General features: G+C 37.3%; 3 protein-coding genes across 3 annotated transcripts; all 3 read right to left on the bottom strand.

Annotated features, from left to right (window-relative positions):
* Positions 1-5,856: 5,856 nt before the first annotated feature.
* LOC107492214 (uncharacterized) lies at positions 5,857-7,673 on the bottom strand. Its single transcript, XM_016113207.3, has 3 exons — positions 7,174-7,673; positions 6,846-7,090; positions 5,857-6,747 (listed from the first exon to the last, which is right to left on the bottom strand). The coding sequence occupies exons 1-3, from the start codon at positions 7,636-7,638 to the stop codon at positions 6,501-6,503; spliced, it is 957 nt and encodes a 318-aa protein (XP_015968693.1). The 5' UTR covers positions 7,639-7,673; the 3' UTR covers positions 5,857-6,500.
* A 3,158-nt stretch (positions 7,674-10,831) lies between these two features.
* Positions 10,832-12,353, bottom strand: LOC107492210 (uncharacterized). Its single transcript, XM_016113204.2, has 3 exons — positions 11,838-12,353; positions 11,487-11,725; positions 10,832-11,311 (listed from the first exon to the last, which is right to left on the bottom strand). The coding sequence occupies exons 1-3, from the start codon at positions 12,300-12,302 to the stop codon at positions 11,050-11,052; spliced, it is 966 nt and encodes a 321-aa protein (XP_015968690.1). The 5' UTR covers positions 12,303-12,353; the 3' UTR covers positions 10,832-11,049.
* Positions 12,354-19,141: 6,788 nt separating this feature from the next.
* Positions 19,142-21,694, bottom strand: LOC107492209 (uncharacterized). Its single transcript, XM_016113203.3, has 6 exons — positions 21,405-21,694; positions 20,479-20,554; positions 20,341-20,403; positions 19,715-19,759; positions 19,573-19,629; positions 19,142-19,481 (listed from the first exon to the last, which is right to left on the bottom strand). Exons 1-6 carry the CDS (start codon positions 21,608-21,610, stop codon positions 19,389-19,391), a joined length of 540 nt encoding a protein of 179 aa, XP_015968689.1. The 5' UTR covers positions 21,611-21,694; the 3' UTR covers positions 19,142-19,388.
* Between the last annotated feature and the right edge of the window lie 906 nt (positions 21,695-22,600).

Raw genomic sequence — 22,600 nt, 5'->3', positions numbered from 1 at the left:
AGGTTCAAAAAGATAAAATAAAGAAAAAACAGAAAAACAAATGGTGTCTTAAAAAGCGAGGGGGGGCTCATTTAAGTATAGTATCTTCGTAGGTTAGCTGCGTTCCAAGTTCTTGGTATTTCGCTGCCGTCTAGTCGTTCGAGTTTGTACGCTCCTTTTCCTATTACGGCCTTGACTCTGTATGGACCTTCCCAGTTGGGGGCGAGCTTTCCTTCTCCTGGGGTCGGAAGGCCGATATCGTTTCGTCGTAGAACGAGGTCGTTGTCCGCGAATTCTCGTCGGATGACGCCGTGATTATACCTTAGGCTGATCCTTTGTTTGAGTGCTAATTCTTTGACGTGGGCTATGCTTCTTGCTTCGTCTATGAGGTCTCGTTCTGTTTCTTCGTCGTTACCTCCAACCGTTTTTTTGCCTCCGACCGTTTTCCTGGGGCTGGGGTCTCCGATTTCCACTGGGATGACTGCTTCCACGCCGTATGTTAGTCGGAAGGGCGTTTCTCCCGTGCTCGTCTGGGGTGTTGTTCGGTACGACCATAGTACTGATCCTAATTCTTCTGCCCATAGCCCCTTGGCTTCGTCAAGTCGTTTCTTAAGTCCTTTGACGATGATTTTGTTGGCGGATTCCACTTGTCCATTTGTTTGGGGATGTTCTACCGAGCTGAAGCGATGGGATATGTGCAATCCTTCTAGGAGTTTTCTGAATTTTTTGTCTGTGAACTGGGTTCTGTTGTCGGAGATGATGACCTCGGGAATTCCGAACCGAGTAATGATCTGTCGCCAGACGAATTTCCGGCATTGGGTTGCCGTGATAGAGGCCAGGGGTTCGGCTTCAATCCACTTGGTGTAGTAGTCTATGGCGACGATGAGATATCTGAGTTGGCCGGGTGCCGTGGGGAAGGGCCCGACGAGGTCGATTCCCCAACTGCCGAATGGCCGTTCAGCCGAGATAATACTGAGTTGGTGTGGGGCGGCTTGGTGGATATTGGCATGCTTTTGGCATTTGTCGCAGCTTTTTGTGAGTTGTATGGAATCTCGAATGATTGTGGGCCAGAAATAGCCGGCCCTGATGATTTTTTGGGCTAGCGTTTTTCCTCCGATGTGGTGACCGCAGCAGCCTTCGTGGATCTCGCGGAGTATGTATTCCGTGTCCTCGGGTTCTACACATTTAAGTAGGGGCTGCGAGAATCCGCGTTTGTATAGTTGTCCGGCTATGATGGTGTAGTTAGCGGCTTCTCTTTTTATTTTCCTCTCTTCTTTCGGTTCTGGTGGTAGGACTCCGTCGCGGAGATATTGCAAGATCGGGTATGTCCAAGATTCCCGGGTTGAGGATGTTAGGTGAGCGTTGATTTCCGTTGATACGGAAGGCGACTTAACGACCTCCTGGATTAGCGATCTGTTGCCGTGTCCTGACTTCGTGCTAGCAAGCTTGGAAAGTAGGTCCGCCCTGGCGTTTCGCTCCCTGGGGACGTGATGTATGGAGACGTTTTCGAATCCTTCTTTTGTTTCACTTACTTTTTTGAGGTATTGTTGGAGCAGGGGGTCCCGGGTTTGGTAGCTCCCGTTGATTTGGGAGCATACCACCTGGGAATCGGTGTTAACTTCGAGTACCTTGGCGCCGACTTCTCGAGCTAGGTTTAGGCCTGCCAAAAGGGCCTCGTATTCTGCTTGGTTATTTGATACTGGAAAGTCGTATCTTATTGATTGTTCAATTGTGATCCCATTTTGGTTTTCGAGTATAATTCCGGCGCCTCCGTGAGTGGAGTTTGATGAGCCATCGACGTGCAGTTTCCATGGTTCGGGTGTCAGCTTGGTCGGAGTCATTTCGGCGATGAAGTCGGTCAAGGCTTGCGCTTTGATGGCGTTTCGGGGTTCGAACCTGATCTGGAATTGGGATAACTCGATGGACCATGCTAGCATTCTTCCTGCTAGGTCGGGTTTTTGTAATACCTGTTTGATCGTTTGGTCAGTTCGAACCGTTATGGGGTGGGCCTGGAAGTATTGTCGTAGTCGTCGGGATGCCGAGAGGAGTGCGAAAGCCAGTTTTTCTAGTCGTGAGTAGCGGGCTTCCGTGTCTTGTAGCACCTTGCTTATGAAGTATATGGGTTTCTGTTCCTTTTTCTCGTTTTCCTGGACGAGTGCTGCTGCGATTGTTTCTTCCGTTATGGAGAGGTACAGATATAGTGTTTCCCCTGTTTGAGGTTTTGCGAGGATTGGAGGTTCCATTAGGACCTTCTTGAAGTGTTGGAAAGCTTCTTCGCATTCTGTCTCCCATTTGAAGGGGGTTCCTTTTTTCATAAGTTTGAAAAAAGGGATCGCCTTTTGTGCCGAAGCCCCGAGGAACCGGGATAGTGCGGTTAGTCGGCCGGTGAGCTTTTGGATTTCTTTGAGGTTTTTGGGACTTGTCATCTCGAGGACGGCACGACATTTCTCTGGGTTTGCTTCAACTCCGCGTTGCGTAATCATGAAGCCGAGGAACTTTCCTGCTTCCATTCCGAAGGCGCATTTTGCCGGGTTGAGCCGCATTTGGTGCTTTCGTAGAATGTTCATTATTACCTTGAGGTTGTCGGTTAGTTGCTCACCGGATTCGGTCTTGGCGAGCATATCGTCTATGTAGACTTCTAATTTGTTTCCGGACAGGTCTCGAAATATCTTGTTAACAAGTCTTTGATAGGTGGCTCCAGCATTTTTTAAACCGAAGGGCATTACTGTGTAGCAGTAGGTTCCGTCCGGGGTGATGAATGCTGTTTTTTCTTCGTCTGGTCGGTGCATCGGGATCTAGTTGTAGCCGGAATATGCGTCCATGAAGCTGAGGTATCGGTGGCCGGATGCAGCGTCTACTAATCCGTCGATGTTTGGTAGGGGAAAGGCGTCCTTTGGGCAAGCTTTGTTGAGGTCCGTGTAGTCGACGCACATTCGCCATTTCCCGTTAGATTTTTTCACTAGTACGACGTTGGCTAGCCAGGTTGTGTAGGGGAGTTCCCGGATGAAGTTGGCCTCGAGTAGGGCTTTAACTTGTTTTTTGACTTCGGTGGCTCGGTCTGCTGACATTTTTCTTCTCCTTTGTGCCATTGGTTTAGCTTTGGGGTTCCACGGCTAGATGGTGGGACATAAGGTCGAGGTTTATTCCCGGCATATTGGCTGGTGTAAATGCGAACAAGTCTCTGTTCTGTTTCAGGAGTTGGGAGAGTTCTTCTTTAAGATCGTATGGGAGGTTCCTATTAATGAAGGTGTATTCCTCTTTGGTTGGCCCTATTTGTAGCTTTTTCATGTCTCTTTCTGGCTCTGGCCTGGGTTGGCCGTCTTGTCGAGCATCCAGGTCGGCTAGGAATATCCCGGCCGCGTCTCGGGATTTCTTTCTTAGGGCTTGGCTGGCGTTGTCACATTCGGCTGCGACTTCTCGGTCCCCGTGGATGGTGTCGACGGAGCCATCGTCGGCTCTAAACTTCATGAGGAGGTATTTGGTAAAGATGACTGTGGAGAAGTCATTGAATGTTTTTCTTCCGAGAATCACGTTATATCGTGCTGGCAGTCCTCGGGTAAGAAGGTTACCGTGCTGTCGGCAATGGTGACTGGGTCGTGGTTTTTGACGGCCATTACCTTGAGGTCTTTTTTTATTGTTAGTTTTGACTTATTTGGCACGTCCTTGCCCGTGATGACGTTCACTATGATGGTCGGATCTTCTTCGGTGTTTTCCCTGGGTGGTTTTTGAGTTCTTGGGTTGCGTCCTTCTCTTTCTGGTGATTTGTCCCTGTCGGCGCGCCTTGGTTCTCTGATGAATTTGACGAACTCTGGGAGTTTGCCGTCTCGTATGGCCTGCTCGAGAGCGTCTTTAAGGTCGAAACAATCTTGTGTTTTGTGGCCGTATCCTCGGTGGTAGTCGCAGTGGTGATAGTTGCAGTAGAGGGCTTTGTTTCCTCCTGTCCTTTCCTTGAGTGGTCGGGCCCTGGGGATGATGCCTCGATCTGCTATTTGGTGGTATACCTCCGTAATTGGTGCTGTTAGGGGAGTGTAATTGGAGAATTTTCCTATTCTTGGTGGTCGGTGAGTCGGTTTAATGTGGTCTCGTTGGTTCTCTTTGGGTGGTGCGTTATGACGAGGAGTTGGGTTGCCGTGTTGGTTGGCGACGTGCTGCCGTTTGTTGGCAGCGACGACCTGGCTGACTTCCTCGTCGTTGATGTAATCTTTGGCGATGTTCTGGATTTCGTGCATGGTCCATACTGGTTTAGTGGTGAGGTGTTTGCGAAAGTCTTCATTCATGAGCCCGTTAGTTAGGCAGAGGCTGGCAACGGAGTCCGTGAGTCCGTCAACCGTCAGGCATTCGTCGTTGAAGCGGTCAAGGTATTTTCTTGTGGATTCTTCTTGCTTTTGTGTGACCCCTAATAGGTTGATGGGGTGTTTAGCCTTGGTGATTCGGGTTGTGAACTGGGCCATGAATTTTCTTGTGATGTCGTGGAAGCTAGTTATGGATCCGTTTGGGAGGGCGTTGAACCATTTGATCGCTGGTCCGGCAAGGGTTACTGGGAAGGCTCTGCATCGGACTGCGTCGGATGCTCCTTCTAAGTTCATTCTGGCTTCGAAGGCTATTAGGTGCTCTTGAGGGTCTTTAGTTCCGTCGTACTTCATGTCGGTGGGTTTGTCAAAACCTCTGGGGAGTTTTGCTCTTAAGATTCCTTCTGTAAAGGGTGTAGCTCCCATTATGGTGTGGTCGCTTCTCGTGCGTTTGGTGCTTCGGTATCTCCGGTCTTCGTCTGAATCGTGTTGACGATTTAGATCCCGAGAAGCGCTGTGATGGTGCTTCTTGTCGTATCGTCGCTCAGGGGATTTCTTGCGTCGGCGGTTGCGTGAGGTGCTGCGATCTTCTCTCCTATTGCGTTGCCGGGTTGACGATCTGCCGCGGTGGGATCTTGACCTGGAAGTTGCATGGCTTCCGTGCTCGTTATTTTGTTTTTCTCTGTCGTTTAACTTGCCTTCAAGTTCTTGGACCCGGAGACAGAGCTCCTGGATGATTTGTGCCGCTTTGTCTCTGGCTTTCTCCGGATGTTGCGGGTCCGTCGTGACGTGTTCGTTTGCGTGGTGGATGGTGCTTGCTATTTTTGCTTGGTTTGTGGTTTCATGGTGTTCTGAGATCGGACGACGCGGTTGGGAGTCGTCCTGGCTTGATGGGTTATCCTCAAGGATGCCCTCCATCCGGTCTGATTGTCGCAGGTCCCCACAGACGGCGCCAATGTACAGAATGCTTCTGATACGGTATAGTAGGAGGATCGGGAACCCGCGGGACGAGTCAGATGTTGGATTGTCCAGATGGAGAGGAGGGGAGGTACCTGCAAAGACACTCCGACGCTCAAGTCAGAATGGATCTAAGAGGTATAAGGTGTGTGGAATGAATGAGTACCTGGAGGGACCTGGGTCCTCTATTTATAGATGATGGTGGTTATGTTATCTTTTATCTTATCTGGCTAAGATAAGAGGTGCGTTTAAATTCAAAAGTTGGTTAGGGGCTCTAGAGGGCCGATACGGGGCCTTCTAGATAGATGAAATGGGTTGACCCGGTAAGCCGGGTTCGGGTTCGGTCATGGGTCCGGGATCCGTGGGCCGGATCCGTAACAATAATTATTAATTATACTTGATACGGCCGTTACAAATTTGATGTCATAATTCGGCATTATATACAATAACTCGGCATTATGCACCATAACTCGGCAACTCGGCGTTATACGTTACAATCAGACATTATCACTTATTAAAACCTATTAATTGCTCTTCAATTCAGATGATCAATAGAAACGTAACCAACCTATTTTATTTCACCTATAAAGGTATGATATTTTATCTTCTAATACGGCCGTTACAAATTCGATGTCATAATTCGGCATTATATACAATAACTTGGCATTACGTTATAACTCGGCGTTATACGTTACAATCAGACATTATCACTTGTTAAAACCTATTAATTACTCTTCAATTCAGATGATTAATAGAAACGTAACCGACCTATTTTATCTCACCTATAAAAGTATGATATTTTATCTTCAAAGGATACATTGATTTTCAATACTAACTTAATATTCGGAGGGCCTTTGCAGGTACACTCTCCCCTTGTTCCTTGCTCATACTCTGCGTAATTAGACATCTCTTCGGAAAAAAAGCTCGTACTTCCACAAAAGTTCAAAGGTCGGCATCGAAAATAACAACTCGGCGTCGACTCACAGGGACCGAGCTCTGTCTTCAGGTATCCATAGAAGACCAACACTTATTTAAAGTTGGTTGTTAGGAGTTATTTAACTGTACTTTTTCTCATCAATATTATGAATGCACTACTCAACTACTCATCAATATAAATGCTTTGAACATTGTTTGATGAGCCATATTATGAAATGCTTTGAACGTTTATATGCCCAAACACACACTAATCATAGTGGTCTTACTTTTATATGTATGGCTTCAAATGGTAAAACAGAACCAAATCGTCGCAGATAATAAGATGATAAATTAGTGGAATCAAAACTTGGTGATGAAGTCGTAAATGTGATTAGTGATATCAAGTGGTGACTCCTGGTTGTTGAAGTGGGCCACTCCTGGTTGAATAATGACTTCCTCCAAGCCTGGCACATCTTCCTTGAAACCTCCACTCTCAATATAATCTTTCATCCCTAATGATGTGTATACCATGTCTAGCTCACCTGTTATGAATTTCACTGACACCTTGATCTTCGCTCCACTCCATGGTGCCGTCAGCTCCCAGTTCCTGCACCCAATTTACAATTGAAAACTTCACTTCAATGCTAGAGAATATACTTTCCTATATATTTCATCATTAAGAATTTAAGATTCAAGAGAACTTACTTGTTTAAATTCCTATAGTAATTCAATCCTCCGGTGAAACCAGTCTTTTTGAATTTGGAGACAAAATAAGCAAGATCTTGTTGAGTGAGCCAGGAAGGCAAATCTTGTTTCATATCAGGATTGAAAGCGGTTCCATACTCTCCCTTAGGGAATATTGGAGGACCCGTCTTGCGAGTTGTAATTATGTTCTTGACCACATACTCAGCCCCAACTTGAGCCATCTCAGCTTCCACTTTGCCTTCTTCCTACATATCAGATCCATCAAATACGAAAAAATAAATGGAGCAAACAGTAAGTTATGTATATGAGCGAGTGAGACAGAGGATGCCTGAAATCTGCAGATATAGTAGTCATCTCCATAGAGAGCACGCATGGAGTCAACGGTGGGAACAGTGGGGTTTCTTCGGAGGAAAGGAACACTGAGGCATACATAAGCTTTGATAAGTTGAGGGCGAAACATGCAGAGGTACCAACCAATGAGTGCACCCCAATCATGACCCACCAGGAACACTTGCTCCACTTGAAGAGACTGAATAAGTGCGACAAGGTCACCCACTACGTGGAAGCCATTGTAGCTGTCCACGGAAGCAGGAGCATCGGTATCGCCAAAGCCGCGAAGATCGGGCGCAACGCAGCGGTACCCTCTGTCGCTGAGAGCGAGAATCTGGTGGCGCCAGGAGTACCAGAGCTCTGGGAAGCCGTGGAGGAAGAGCACCACAGGGCCTTGCCCTTTCTCTGCAACATGCATGTTGATGCCATTCACTTCCACGCTTCTGTGTTCTATTCCCTCCATCTCACGCGATGAGAGCTCTATGCATCTGTCGGCCTTATATTCCAGCTAAGAACCCCAATAATAATACTAAAAAATTAAACAAAGAAAAAATATAAGTAGACAACGAAAATACTAAATAGTATGTATAATAGATATATTGAATGTTTATTTTATCAAGTATACGAATGGTTATTTTAATATTAAAATTTAAATAAATAATTTAGAGATATAGTATATTTTTATTTAATTGATGGTTGCTCATATTTCAAGATGATTATTATTTACCTAACACTTCTCTTAAAGAAAACACTATTATTAGGTAAGAAAGATGACAAAAGTGCATAAGAAAAAGTACAGGTGTCAACATATCCACCAGTCAACTTAAACAACTTGTTCAAAAATTAATTTTAATTTTTTTTAAAATTAAATTTTAAATAAATAGAATTAATGACAATTTGAATAATTAAGATTAGGCAACATAACCTATTCTAAACACATGCAAAAAAAACTGCTGCGTAGACAGGTGCTCTCTCATCGTGTTACCCAATCATTGCGCAAACGCTGTGTCACCATCGCATCTCCACCTCCGCAGTGCGGCGCAAATTGCGCAAATTGCGCATGCGTTCCTTAACGTCACTGCTGCAGGGAATTTTTGCGCGAGTGACACAATCACGCTCCCGTGAAACTGCCGTTGCTGCATTGCCGTGTCACGGCGCCATAATTACTACTGCAAGTCATTGGAAAGAGCAGTATAAAACTAAAATAAACATCCAAAAACAAATAAAGAAAACATTCAAAACTTAGAGTGCAACTAAAAGAAACATCCATGAATTAAAAAAAATCCCCTAATTTAGAAAAGAAACATCTACTATTTTAATATAGAATTTTTTACTAATTCAAAAAAAAGTCCAATAATTCGAAATGAAAACATCCAGTAATTCGAAAAAGAAACATCTGAAGATGAGGATATGTTAATTTTATGTTCCGCGCAAAAAATAAAAGAGCAAAAAATGGAGCAAGAATCAACCACATGCATCACCTTGTGAAATCGACGACAACAAAAACGGTGTTACCTAGTGAAATCGGCAGCGACAGACATTTCTTGCTCAACAAACGACATAGCATTAACGGGGTGTGGAATGAAGCTGGCAAACGGTTGGTCCAAGTCAGCGTTGGTAACTCATTATAGCGACGGTGCCTGGAACTCCATTCATGAGATTGTCCTCGTCATCTTCAACGTGGTCGGTAGCACTCATTGATGCAACAAATACCATCAGTGGATTTTAGACTGCAGCGTGGCAGTAACATAATTTGTTGGGGAGGATGGAGAATGGCACGGCTGGGGAAAGGGGAGATGTTTCTGCATGCATTGATTTTTTAAAACGGTAAGAGTAAAAATAATTGTTTTTGGAATTTTTTGTTTCATTAGGTTTTTGGTTTTAGCATATTAAAATTGACAAAGTTGGATGATACTTTAATTGGTTATCCAACAAAATTGCTATATCAGACTCAATTGAAAAAATTAACGCTATATGTAAAGATTACAGAAGGCTTAGAAAAGAGAGGTTGAATTTATGGCCTTCTTTTGCTTTAATGGATTAAGCCTTTAATATCAAACTTTCTGAACTATGCAGCAAAAATTTTATGAGACAATTTTATTTTGTCTCATAAATATCGAAAAACATAACATAAAGAGAGAGAAGAAAGTTGATATAGCAAGTATCCTGGTTCAGTTGTCTTGTACAATGCAACCTACATCTAGTTTTCACCACAACAGTGGTGAAATTTTTACTAGAATCAAAGTATTACATACACCAATTTCTTAGGATTCACACAATCCTCTAGACTCTCAAGTTTCTTCCTAAATTTGACTTGGTTATGCTAATACCTAGACTCTTTACATTAAGTATTTACTCAATTTAGCAAGGAGTACCTCACATATACTTGACACAAGATAAAAAATTACAACCAAAGAAAATCAGATTTCACTCTTGGCTTTTCTCTCAAGTGTGTCACTCTGCATTAAAACTGAAATATAAAACAATAAAACATGAAGGAGATTAATGCATTAACAGCCTCTGTTACTATAAGTTGAACTGAATTTAGCTATCTCTGATGAAGCTCTTTATCTTGACAGAATATTTTTTTAACTTAGAAACACTGTCCAAAACGTTGAACTATTCATAGGGAAGCTCTTAAACAAACTTAAATTTTGGTTTTCTCTCCTTGTCCTCAGAAAACAAAAATTGTTCTTTTTGTACCTCTTCTCAAGTTCTGGTTTGGATTTCTCTTAAGTCAATTTGTTGAACCTTGAGCCTCTTTTATTTGTCATTTCACTTTCTTTATTTAACCCTCCAAATTAGGGGTTTTAAAGCAGGTTCTTTTTCTTGACCGAAGACCTCAGATCCGCAAAGAGAAAATGTTTCAATGGTAAATTCAAATCTAAACCTTTGAGTTAGTGTTTTGTCCTCAAAAAATAATTTGAGCCTTTGATACACAGCAGTGATCATCAGAAATCACTTTTTTCATTTATTCCAAATTAGCGTTGCAAAAATTTGAAGAAAGAATGAAAAAAATAAATTGCATGCATATGAAAATAAATCACCTTTATCCTCTGACTTACCTTAACTTACTTTGATTAGTGTGATTAGACATTTATTTTTGTGATAGCTTTTTATTTCTTTCTTCTCTGGTAAATAAATAAGAAGGGCGGAATTCTCTTTTTTTTTTTTCTGATTTTGACCTAAGCAAGCTTGTAAATGTTGGCTTTGTAGTTTAGAAGGCTTCAACTTGGTGGAATCTTCTTGGACTTGGGTTGAATTTATTTTTCATTCAGCCCATCTGATTTTTTTTTGCATTATTTTTTTGGCCTTTAAGAGTTAGAGAACCTACCGAGACCTCTTTGGGCTGCTGCTATTTTTGTTTCTTTAGCCTACACCATTTAGCAAAGGCTGATCAAAAAAATAATTGAGTGTTTAATCCAATAAAATAATATTTGTCATCATCATTTAAATTAATTATATATTTAACTCAACAATATAATCAATAAATATTATTATTTTTTACTACCACTTAGATAAATAATAATTTATACTTATATTTATCGACATTTTGGATATAATAAGTATATAATTTACATTTATATTTATTAAAATTTTACACATATAAATCACTATAATATACACTAATATTTTTAAAAATTTATGCACATAAATTAATAAAATTTATTTACTAAAAATAATTTAATATTTATATTAACTAAATAATAAAAAAAATACTAAGAATTGCTTGCTCAAGAGTTTCTCAGCAGGGCTTTTTCCTCTGCGTTTGCCAACGCGCTTATTTGAATAACATACGTATTAATGAATACATGGTAGAAAGGAGACGCAAGAGTGATTGTTTCACAAATATATGTAGACCAGACTCCAGAGTCTAGATGGAGCGGAAATCGAACTTGGTAATGAATGTGTAAATGTGATTAGTGACATCCTCTGGTGTCTCCATAGTGTTGAAGTGAGCAACTCCGGTTTGAATAATTATATGCTCCAAATTTGGTACATCCTCCTTAAAGCGACCGTCGTGGATATACTCCTTTAACCCTAGTGAGTTGTACACCATGTCCAATTCGCCTGTGATGAATCTCACTGGCACCTTGATTTTCACTCCACTATATGCTGCTTCAAGCTCCCAATTCCTACAAACAAATTAGTGAATATTTAAATTTTATGTTTTAAAAAATATAAAATTAATAATTATTAACTTATTTAAAATGAGTTGTTAGGAGTTGTTTAACTGTACTTTTTCTCATCAATATTTTGAATGCACTGCTCAACTAACTCAGAACTTAATTAATTAATTAACAAACTAACCGGTTAAAGTTCCTATAGTAATTCAATGCTCCGGTGAATCCCGTCCTCTCGAAATTGGAGACAAAATAATCAAGATCCTCCTCCGTTAGCCAAGAAGGCAGGGTGTCTTTCATATCAGGATTGAATACAAACTTGCCCGGGGGCAAGATCGGAGGATCAGGCTTGCGAGTTGTAAGGATGTTTTGAAGCACGTACTTAGTCCCAGCTGCGGCCATTTCCGCTTCCATCTCACCCGGTTTCTATTTGAAAACAAATTAATTAAACAACAATCAATCAGCTTCATAGCAATAATAATGTAGATACAAGAATGTAGTTAGAATCGGAATTAATTAAGCTAAGGACCCGATGGACCTGAAATCTGCAGATATAGTAGTTATCTCCGTAGAGAGCACGCATGGCGTCCACGGGGGGAACTATGGGATTTCTTCGAAGGAAGGGGACGCTGAGGCATACGTAGGCTTTAACCATTTCAGGATGAAGCATGCAGAGGTACCAACCGATGATTGCACCCCAATCATGACCCACTAAGAACACTTTCTCAACTTGAAGAGAGTGAATAAGTGCAACAAGGTCATCCACTATGTGGAAGCTCGTGTAGCTTTCGATGGAAGCAGGAGCATCGCTTTCCCCATAGCCGCGGAGATCAGGGGCCACACAGTGGTACCCTCTGTCGCTGAGAGCGAGAATCTGGTGGCGCCAGGAGTACCAGAGCTCTGGGAAGCCGTGGAGGAAGAGCACCACGGGGCCTTCTCCTTTCTCTGCAATATGCATGTTGATGCCATTAACTGCCACCTTCCTATGCTTTATGCCATCCATTTCTATCTCCTTTTTTCTTTTGGGTAACAGAAGCTGAGCAAAGCTAGTTTATATAAAGAAAAAGGCGTATTATGGTGTCTATATATATTTGACTAAATTATTAAAAAAAATAAAAATGGCCAAATAAAAATGGGGATGGGGTCCACTGGAGATATAAAGTCACGAAAACAACACCTCAAATTAAAAGAGTACGGGAGAAGTCACCTTCGACTATTGCGTGTTTGTCTAGAAGAAAATCGGAAGCATCACTATATCGGTATATCCTTATCTAAAAGGATAATGTAAGGAAAAAAAAAGGTTAGAATTTATTTTATTAATTTTGTATTATTAAATATTTTCGTATCTAAAATAGTATTATAAACTATCAAAATTATTTTAATTAAATATATTAATTTATTTAATGATTTGTAATTTTATTTTTATATAAAAATATTTTTATGAAAGTAATCATTTTTTTATATATTTTTTTGAATTTTTTATATTATTAATTACTTTTAATATTAAAAAATAAAAAATACATATAATAAATATGTACTTATCTTGATTTTGATATGCTTGGTCCAGGTACAGTTTTCTTAATAATGATAATGGATTCAATAATGCATTTACTTTACACGTGACATATTTCGAATTTTTTAATTTTGATATGGAGTGTTGGTATATAACATCGTTATGGAGGTATGTAGTATTTGATCGGATTGTGATGGCTGTGCCAAACAAATTGGACAATTTGACGAAAAAAGTGTAATCGGACCGATTTACGTACTGAAAAAAACTATTGTTGGATCATAAAGTAGTAGAAAAAAAATTTAAATGCAATGTCAAGAAAATAAAAAATTAAAAAAGTAAATCAGCTAGAGATTTACATCGTTAATTATCTTAAACATTTAAATTATATAAATTTTTATTATTTAATATTTTAATTTAATAAAAATAATAGTGATAATATTAGATTTTAGTAGTAATATTATAGTAGCACTAAATAGAGATTAGATATGTATATATAATATTGTTACTATTAGATGTTAGAAATAGAAATTAAAATAGAATTAGTTAGTTTATAAAGTTTGTCAATATTTTTTATTAAAAATATATTTTGTTTTGAAATGAAATTTATGATTATTGATTAATATGTTTTGGAATGAAATTAATTTATAAAATATGTACATATTATTATTATTATTATTATTATAGAGGTTATGTAAAGAAGAACAAATATATATAAGTTTTATAAATAATTTATCATGATTGAAATTATTTTGGTTATTTAGTTAAGGTTAATTAATTTTTGTTATAAGCTAATAAATATAAATGTAGGATTTTTGTATAACAGATTTAATATGTATGTTTGAAATATAATTATATTGATAGTTATAAAGGACATGTGAACATAATTATGTTATTGTTAATATAATTATATTATACTGGTAATTATAACGGAAATGTAATATTGTAGGGATCACGGATATTGATATGTGACCACTTAATGCCGTCGGATTTGTACAACTAAATTGTTGAGGGGTATTTATGGGAGACCGATTTTTATCATGTTTTTCATATTGGAGCCATCCAATGTCAGTCAGCAATGATTAATACTCTAATTGAGAGATGACGGTTTGAGACTCACACGTTTCATTTTCCGGTTGGTGAGTGTACTGTGACGTTGGAGGATGCGGCGATAATTCTTGGTCTACCGACAAATAGTCTTCCGGTTACAAGACCGACCATGAGTAGTTTTGAAGCCTTGGAGGCCGAGTGCTTGCACCAGTTTGAGGTTGCACTAAGGAAGACGAACCGTAGAATAAGCTTTATAAAATTGATGTAGTTTAGGGGTTTGAAAGATCGCATAGTCTTGACTGATGATATTCATTGTACGTCTTGATTACTGTCTCACTCGAACTGAATTTCATTCCACCGTGAATTCACTATCCACCACAAGAAGAAGCTCTGCTACAATCACACCGCAAGATATATATTTTCATAAATAATTATTAAATATATATCTTAACAATTAAAATTTTTCTATACATTATAAGTAATAAATCATTTATTATATATACAGTAATAAATTATTTATTATATAAACAATTGATAAATACACTTTAACAAATATAATTATAGTATATATTTTAGCTATTTTATTTACATAAAAAACTAGTAAATATAATCCATAATAAAGAGCTATTAATTAATACAATAATCAAATACTATGATAATAAATTATAATCCACAGATCACATATATTATTCATTTGACCTTATTGATCTACTATAAACTATTACACAACTATCTTTCTTTACATACATGCATTCATATATTGAGGAAATTTCAGTGCATACATAGCTTTCAAATCCAACGATTACATGAAAGAAGGCTCCTGAAACGAATGTTGGTTTGCTAGTGCATTTGCAACCTCCACCACATCTGCGTTTATAGTGCCGCTAGCTTCATCTTCGTCTTCACCTGAACCAATGATCTCATAGTTACTTTCAAATTCCTCCTCGCTATCACTATTATAATCTTTCAATTCAATATTTCGGTCCGCTTCAGATTGCTCGAACTCAATATACAACTCGATGCACGACATTTGGTGGCGATTTTCAATATACATTGAAAACATTCATGCATGCTCGCTTCATCCGTCACGTATTTAGTTTGAAATTGAACGAACCCACCAAATACAAATAAAGGATACCTGTACAAAATATACGATACTCTCCTAGATATTTGAGAATCTATCTTCTCACAAATCACACATTTTAATTCCTCAAATAACAATGTAAATGGAATAACAACATCTAATGAATTTTCATATACAAATTGAACCCCCTCATATATTTATAATAAAATCCGTCCATAACAATATATTTTTAAGATAACTCTATCATCCATGATAATATACGTATGTTAAACCCTCTCAATCTCACTATTATTTTTTTCTGAAAGAATGGAAGAGAAAAACGAGAGAAAAGAAAGAATATGATCTAAGATTTGAAACTCACGATGAAGAAGTAGAGAGTTCTTGAAAATTTGATTTATGTATACATAAATAAATAAATTGGATGGTCCGATCGCTTGGGTCATTTCAATTTTTTTACAGAACACAAATCAGACCGTTTGATTAGTGTTCACTCGAATTAAAAAAATTTTCAAGTCAAGAAATCGGTGGGTCCAATTTCAGTCCACAACAAATTCTACTTCACACAAATCAAACTGTTCGATTTGTGTTTTTCTCTCTCTTTGCAAAGAAATCGAACGGTAATTTCTTCCCCTTTAGTTCAAAAAAGCAATGTCGTCACATCAGTATATATCCCCCTAAACTTTCATAATTCACCGTTGCTCACATGTGATCCTCATGTAAAAAAAAATAGCCACATACTTTTCCTTTCCCAGAAAAACAATACTTGAGTAATGATCTTTTTTTTTTTGTGACTATTTGAGTAATGATTTAAATTCTTATGTTATCTTCTTAATTACTTTTTAATATTTAAATAATAAAAACTATTTAATTCAAAAATTTAAAAATAAATTAAGACTTTCAATCATTTTTCAAACATATTTTATATTTATATTTGAAAAAATTATTCTAAAAGATCGATAAGAAGATTTAATTATTAAAAAAGATCTTTAATACCAAAATTATTAAAAAGGACTAAATTTTTTTATAATATTTAAGAAGAAGAACTAAATCTTTTTATAAGGAGACTAACTATTTTTTGTTTATGTTTTTATAATATTTAATATATACTGTTTGATTCTCAACACTATATTGATATATATAAATATTCATTTGGTATTAATTAGTTAATTAATTTAAGAAAAATTATTCTAAAAAACCGTTAAGGAGATTTAATTATTAAAAAGAATCTTTAGTATTAAAATTATTAACAATGACTAAATCTTTTTATAAAGAGACAAATATATCTTTAATTATCTTTTATTTATTTTTTATAATTTTTATATTAACAAATTTTATTTTTTAAATTTTAGTAATTTTTATTATTTATTTATTTATTATTATGATTTTTATTTTTTTTGTTGGATAAAAATCATAAAAATAAAAAAAGTAAATAAATAAATAAATAATAAAAATTCTTAAAATTTTAAGAGAAATAAAATTTATAAACATAAAGATTATAAAAAATAAATAAAAAAATAAAAATATATTTATCTCTTTATAAAAAGGTTTAATTCTTCTTCTTAAATATTATAAAAAAATTTGATCCTTCTTAATAATTTTAGTAATTTTAGTATTAAAAGTATTTTTAATAATTAAAGCTTCCCAAAGATTCCAAATGCCAATACTATGAATCAGGTGCGACCGATAAGTCTTTCTTCAGTTATCTATAAAATTATCTCTAAAGTCATGGTGCATAGACTTCAAGGAATGATGCCTAAACTAATAAATATTAACCAGAGTGCTTTTATTAAAGGTCGACTTATATCCGATAATATTCTCATTGCCCATGAATACATGCACTATCTGAAAACTAAGCGACAGGGTGTGGCAGCAGAAATGGCCGTCAAACTTGATATGAGTAAAGCCTATGATAAGGTTGAGTGGTAGTTTCTATGGTTTATGCTAAACAAGCTGGGATTTGATGATACTTGAATTAACTGGATTCGCGAACTAGTAACTACGGTTTCTTATTCTGTCGTTGTGGAAAGACAACCTTTTGGCTTTTTCAAGCCAAATAGAGGCATTCGCCAAGGCGACCCTCTATCCCCTATCTTTTTTTATTTTGTGCAGAAGGACTCTCCTTCTTGCTACACAAGGCAGAACAAAACAGTACTATTCAAGGAATTCAAGTCACTAGGCGATGTCCTAGAGTAAACCATTTATTATTTGCTGACGACTCTATTCTCTTTTGTAAAGCTTCTATGGATAGTTGTGATAATATTCTTAATTTACTAGCATCCTATCAAAGCTTCAGCGGGCAGCAAGTTAATTTGGCCAAGTCGGCAATATTTTTTAGTAACAACACCCCAACCTCAGTTCGAACTCAATTGGCTGAGGCATTGAACATTAACCACATCGGGGCTCAGGACAAGTACCTTGGTTTACCCTCTATTGTGTCTAAATCTAAAAAGGCAACATTCAGTTTCGTTAAAGAAAAAGTTCGAAACAAGGTTCAAGGGTGGAAGCGCAGCCTCCTCTCGGCAGAGGGAAGACAAGTCCTTCTAAAGGCAGTGGGCGAAGCCATTCCAATCTATACTCTATCCTGCTTCAGACTTTCAGATAGTCTAATCTCAGATATTCACAGCATTCTCACACAGTTTTGGTGGGGACAAAAAGGGAGTCAAAGATGAATGGCTTGGATAAGCTGGAATACGATGACCAGACCGAAGAGGGAAGGAGGACTGGGTTTTAAAGACCTTAAAGCACAAAATCTAGCCTTACTTGAAAAACAATTTTGGAGGATCCTAACACAACCTAATTCTCTTGTAGCCAAAATACTCAAAGGAAAGTACTATAAATATACAGATGCACTAAAGGCTGAGATAGGAAGCTCACCTTCATGGGGCTGGAGAAGCCTTTTAGAGGGGCACTCTGTAGTTGAAAAAGGGATAACTTGGTGAATTGGCTCAGCATCTCAGCTGTGTATCTATGAAGACCCTTGGCTTCCTCCTCCGTACCCCTTCACTATCACACGCAGCCCGCACCACCCAAACCTGGGACGCCCTCTTTTCTGGGTTAAAGACCTGTTCACAGAGAACCAACAGTGGAATCAGACATTGATCTATGAAAATTTTTCGGCAGATGTTGCTTATAAAATATTGACTCTGAACATTGAACCTGGAGCTGATGAACTTCAGTGGGTACTGAACAAGGGTGGAACGTATGACACTGCATCCGGCTATTCGGTGGCATACCAATTCAATTATGATCCAATTGAGTTTTGTCCCCAATTGATGAGACAAAGGGATGTATAGGTCACCTTGTGGAAGCTGGCTCTCCCCCACAAAATCAAAATTTTCTTTTGGAAGAGCATCCACCAAGGTCTCCCGGTCTACCACCTCCTTTACCATCGCTTCCCATTAACATCTGCAATCTGCCCGTGTTGCTCAAAAGAAGATGAAACAATGCTCCATTGTTTGGTGACATGCAAATATGCTAAAGAAGTTTGGAATCAAAGTCCACTCGCATACCTGCTAACAACATCCCCTTCTGGTACTTTTACCCAATGGTGGATTTCATCAATGGAAGCCCTCAAATCTAGCCCCAATTGACAGACCCTCTCCTATTTTCTGGCTATTCTTCTCTGGTTCTTGTGGAAGGAAAGAAACTCATGGATTTTTTAACACAAATGGAGATCCCCTATGGAAGTCCTCTCTTCAGCCTGCAAACACCATGATAAACTCCTGCGACTTCCAAGCTCCCTTCTTACCTAATTTTGATAATATTGGTCCCTATTTCTTTATTTAAAAAACGCTAGTCTTTACCTTCAATTACTGAAGACTTAGTTGGGTTATGACCCTATCTTCTTTCGTTTGGTCCTAGCAATAATGGACATCTGTACTTTCTTTACTATTAATGAAAGTTTTTATCTTTGAAAAAAAAAATAATTAAAACTTCCTAACAATCCTTTAGAATAATTTTCTTATGTCATATTCATTGTTTAATGTTTATAGATCTTGTAATAATAGCCAATAGGGGTAACAAAATGTGTGGAAATGAACGGCCGGTAAATTTCCTGCAAAATTCAATAAAGATCATTTAATTTGTTTTAGACTGGCACGATTAACTGATTAAGCCTTATATCAATAATATTTTATGATTTTCTACTAATAATTTTATAGTTTTCCTGTCAGGGTATAGGGAAGATGGAACATGTCCGGAACAGAAAAAGAATACAAATGTCGATCCATTGATCCGGAACCATACATGTTGAACAAAATTTCATTCAATTATAATTTAAATGAACTCCACCCTTTCACCATTCACTCATTTTTCACTCCCATCCTAGATGGTAGGCTAGTTGGTTCTCAAAATGGCAAGATATTTTAGGCACCCAGGTAAGCTTGGTTGGTTCTTCGTTGACTACCTTGTATCCCCAAACAAATCCATACCTTCCCCCTCAAACGCTAATCAAAACTAGCATTCAAGAAGTTCAGCAGTTCATTTCTCCTGCTTTCAGCCGCCTTATCTTCCTTTGATTTATCAAGTTTCAGAAGAATCTGAAGATATAAGGAAAAAAGAGAGATACAAGCTTACTGTTACTATTATCCATAATAGGAATAACATAAACACGGAGAGTTGCATCAATACCTTCTTGCCAGATACAGCACTACGACGAACTCCATCATCTTTGTCACGCCCTAAAAACTGTATCAATTATAAGAGATTTAGTAACATAAATAAGCATATGGTCTAGTATGAGAAATGAAATTTTAGCTTTTAGCGCAGATACCTTGGAAAGCTGCACAGGGCTGCTGCTCCTCTCATCATTCTTCTTCTATATAGAGCTCCCATTGCCAGGACAAACCCGACCAATAAACAACATCCAAGACAATCAAGCACCAAAACATGTCACAGATCCCAGCTCCAATTTCAAAGAGCCAATGCATAAAATAGGCAGAAGGTATCATAAGCATCTCAGACTAGAATGTATAAATCTTTTCTATGAATTTGGAAAAAATTCTCAATGTTCATGGCAAATCAATGATCATTCTCTGCTCTCTGCAATGCATTTCTAGTTAAGGGCCAACAGTGTTTAATCAAAATTTAGAAGCCAGGGAAGATGAATTTTATGGATAGCAAGGCTCGGTAATATGAACATCTGAAGTTGACAGGTCATGTTTGGGATGAGGATCCAAATAGCAAACCTCCGAAAGTTGCCAATTAGAAGTAAGCAAGGCAAGTATACTTATGGTTCTGAATTAAAAAACTAGTGGTTTGTCTTACATAAGTTCTCCTACATACTAGATACTTCAATATAAGTATTTGAGTTAGAAACTTCAAACATCTAGAATATAAAATATTTAAGCCCAACATATGAAACGCTCTTCTTTTGTACACAGTAAGAAGGTGACCAACCTCTTTTACTTTATGCTTCTGCCGCTTATGGTGGTGGCTTTTACTTCGATCCTTTTCCTTACTCTAGATAGAAGAAGAAAGTGAGAAGAATAGGCAAGGTAATAAACAGGGAAAAAAACTGCAGTACCAACAAATAACCTTTTTTGGTTTGTCACTCTTTTTGTGCCTCTTTGAACGGTGAGACGATTCATGCTCACAATCAGAACTCTCACTCCTGTAGTAATTTAACAAAACGAACAATCTTTTATAACATAAACCAGACTAATACATGTATTGAATTATTAACATCAATGGCATAGATCAATATTCAACCACAGCGCAACACTCCATTGTACTACTCTTGCAAATTATTGAGTTTCATAATTCAATACACTTCATCAACATCATTAGACATTACAACAAAGCTAGGTTTCCTAATCTTTAGGACAAGAGAGACACTACAACATGAACAAAAGAATAATATACGATCAGAATAGTGGAAAAACAAACGAGCTAAAGGGGACACTGGGACACCATGCTCGTCAATTGCCACTTGACCAAAAGACAGGTAGAGTGCTTTGTCAATTTTAATGATATCAATTATCAGATACATTTTCATTTTCAAATTGCATCGGCTACAACCATGGTTCCATTCCAGAAATATCACTTCCAACTTCCATGTACCAAAGAAAAAGTTCATTCTGTAAACATAAAGCAGAGCGAAAGCTCTGATTAACTATTTCTATATGCTTCCCCGAGAAAATTGTTCTTTCTGAGGCAGAGGAAGCATTTGCTTCTGCAAAGACGGTGAAACTTGGAAATCCACAAAGCATTGACAGAATTTCTCTACAATAATAATTCGAAACAGCTCTTGTACACAATCATTAAAACGTATCAACCATGTTCGGCGATAATATACTGAGATCCGAATTGAACTATATAAGATATTTTCCAGAAAACAACACTAATCGAGATTCATGAACCGTAGAACATATGCGAAGTCAAAACTGTATCAAAACGACACTACGTACAGATCGACCACATAATTGATGGAAAGGGACTCAACTAAGGGATTGAAGAGGAACCTGGAGTAATCAGAGACGGAATCGGAAGAATAGGAATCGGAGTCGGAGGAGTGGTGGTGCCTACGGCGTCGTTTGGAATGAGACTTGGTCTTCTTTTGGATCTTGAGGGATTCTTTGTCGCGGTCTCGGCGAGAGCGGTGGTGACGCCTACGGCGGTGGGAGTCGTCGGAGGAGGAAGAGGAAGAGAGAGAAGAAGAGGCCGCCATGAATGAATAACTTGTAATTGCGAGGGTTTGCCAATTACCCAAAGATTAGGGAAACCTCACGCAACCTCCACTCACAAATATTATACCAAAACTAAAATAAGTGCAATTGGATTGAAGTTTATAAGTAGTTGTTTCGTCAAATTGATTTTGTAAAATTAATTTTTGATTAAAAATAAGTTAGTGTTTACATGATTTATCTTAAAATAAATTGTAGTCACCAAAAAAAATATTAAAATAAATTGTAGTTACTCAAAATTATTTAAAAATTATTGAAAAAATATAAATCTAAATAAAGTTTAATTTTGATGTATTAATAGTATAAAATTGTATAACTATATTCGTTTTTTTGGATAATTATTTATGTAGTTAATATAAAAGATAGTTATTTTTGTTAATGTAACATTACGTAGTTAGATGTATGCATAAAATTACTTTACGAACAGTCTATCAAAATTAAATTTATTTAAATAATATGAAAAAATATATCAAATTATTTTTATGTGAAGATGATAGTCAAAAACCGTTATATGAAAGTCTTCACTTTTAAATAATTATTTTATTTTATATTATATTATTATTTTATTTTAAATATTTAAATAAATTCTAATATTTATCTTTTAGTATTTTTATTACTTTTTAATACTCTTTTAGTTATTATTTTTTATTATTTATAATTTTAATATTATTTTTATATTAATTTTTTATTTTATTTCTTTAGTAGGATTAACAAAATTATAATACAGAATACAAAATAAAATAAAATATTCGATTAATCGAATAAAAAATAAAAACGGAGTATTTTTTGGTGTTCTAAATATTAAATCAGATGCACACCTAGAAGCATGAAAATAAAATCAGGTTATGAGATAGTAATTAAGTCTATCTATCTCCCATAAAATTAACATCATCAAAACAGAACAAAGTATATAAATAACATATGTGTAATCAGTGGTGGCACATTAGGGTTAATAGTGTTATGTTAAGGTAAAT

The sequence above is a fragment of the Arachis duranensis genome, chromosome 6, assembly GCF_000817695.3.
Source record: "Arachis duranensis cultivar V14167 chromosome 6, aradu.V14167.gnm2.J7QH, whole genome shotgun sequence".
Lineage (NCBI taxonomy): Eukaryota > Viridiplantae > Streptophyta > Magnoliopsida > Fabales > Fabaceae > Arachis > Arachis duranensis.
This window is presented reverse-complemented; position numbering and strand designations above follow the sequence as displayed.

Bases quoted from the DNA above. Each gene is read 5' to 3' on its own strand.
- LOC107492209 (XM_016113203.3), bottom strand. From the start codon at position 21,610: ATGGCGGCCTCTTCTTCTCTCTCTTCCTCTTCCTCCTCCGACGACTCC. The intron at 19,760-20,340 runs GTTGGTCACCTT...AGCTCTATATAG, and splicing joins AGAAGCATAAAGTAAAAGAG to AAGAAGAATGATGAGAGGAG. The intron at 19,630-19,714 runs GTATCTGCGCTA...TAATTGATACAG, and splicing joins GCCCTGTGCAGCTTTCCAAG to TTTTTAGGGCGTGACAAAGA.
- LOC107492210 (XM_016113204.2), bottom strand. From the start codon at position 12,302: ATGGATGGCATAAAGCATAGGAAGGTGGCAGTTAATGGCATCAACATG. The intron at 11,726-11,837 runs GTCCATCGGGTC...GTTTTCAAATAG, and splicing joins ACTATATCTGCAGATTTCAG to AAACCGGGTGAGATGGAAGC. The intron at 11,312-11,486 runs GTTAGTTTGTTA...ATTTGTTTGTAG, and splicing joins TACTATAGGAACTTTAACCG to GAATTGGGAGCTTGAAGCAG.
- LOC107492214 (XM_016113207.3), bottom strand. From the start codon at position 7,638: ATGGAGGGAATAGAACACAGAAGCGTGGAAGTGAATGGCATCAACATG. The intron at 7,091-7,173 runs GCATCCTCTGTC...TCTGATATGTAG, and splicing joins ACTATATCTGCAGATTTCAG to GAAGAAGGCAAAGTGGAAGC. The intron at 6,748-6,845 runs GTAAGTTCTCTT...AATTGGGTGCAG, and splicing joins TACTATAGGAATTTAAACAA to GAACTGGGAGCTGACGGCAC.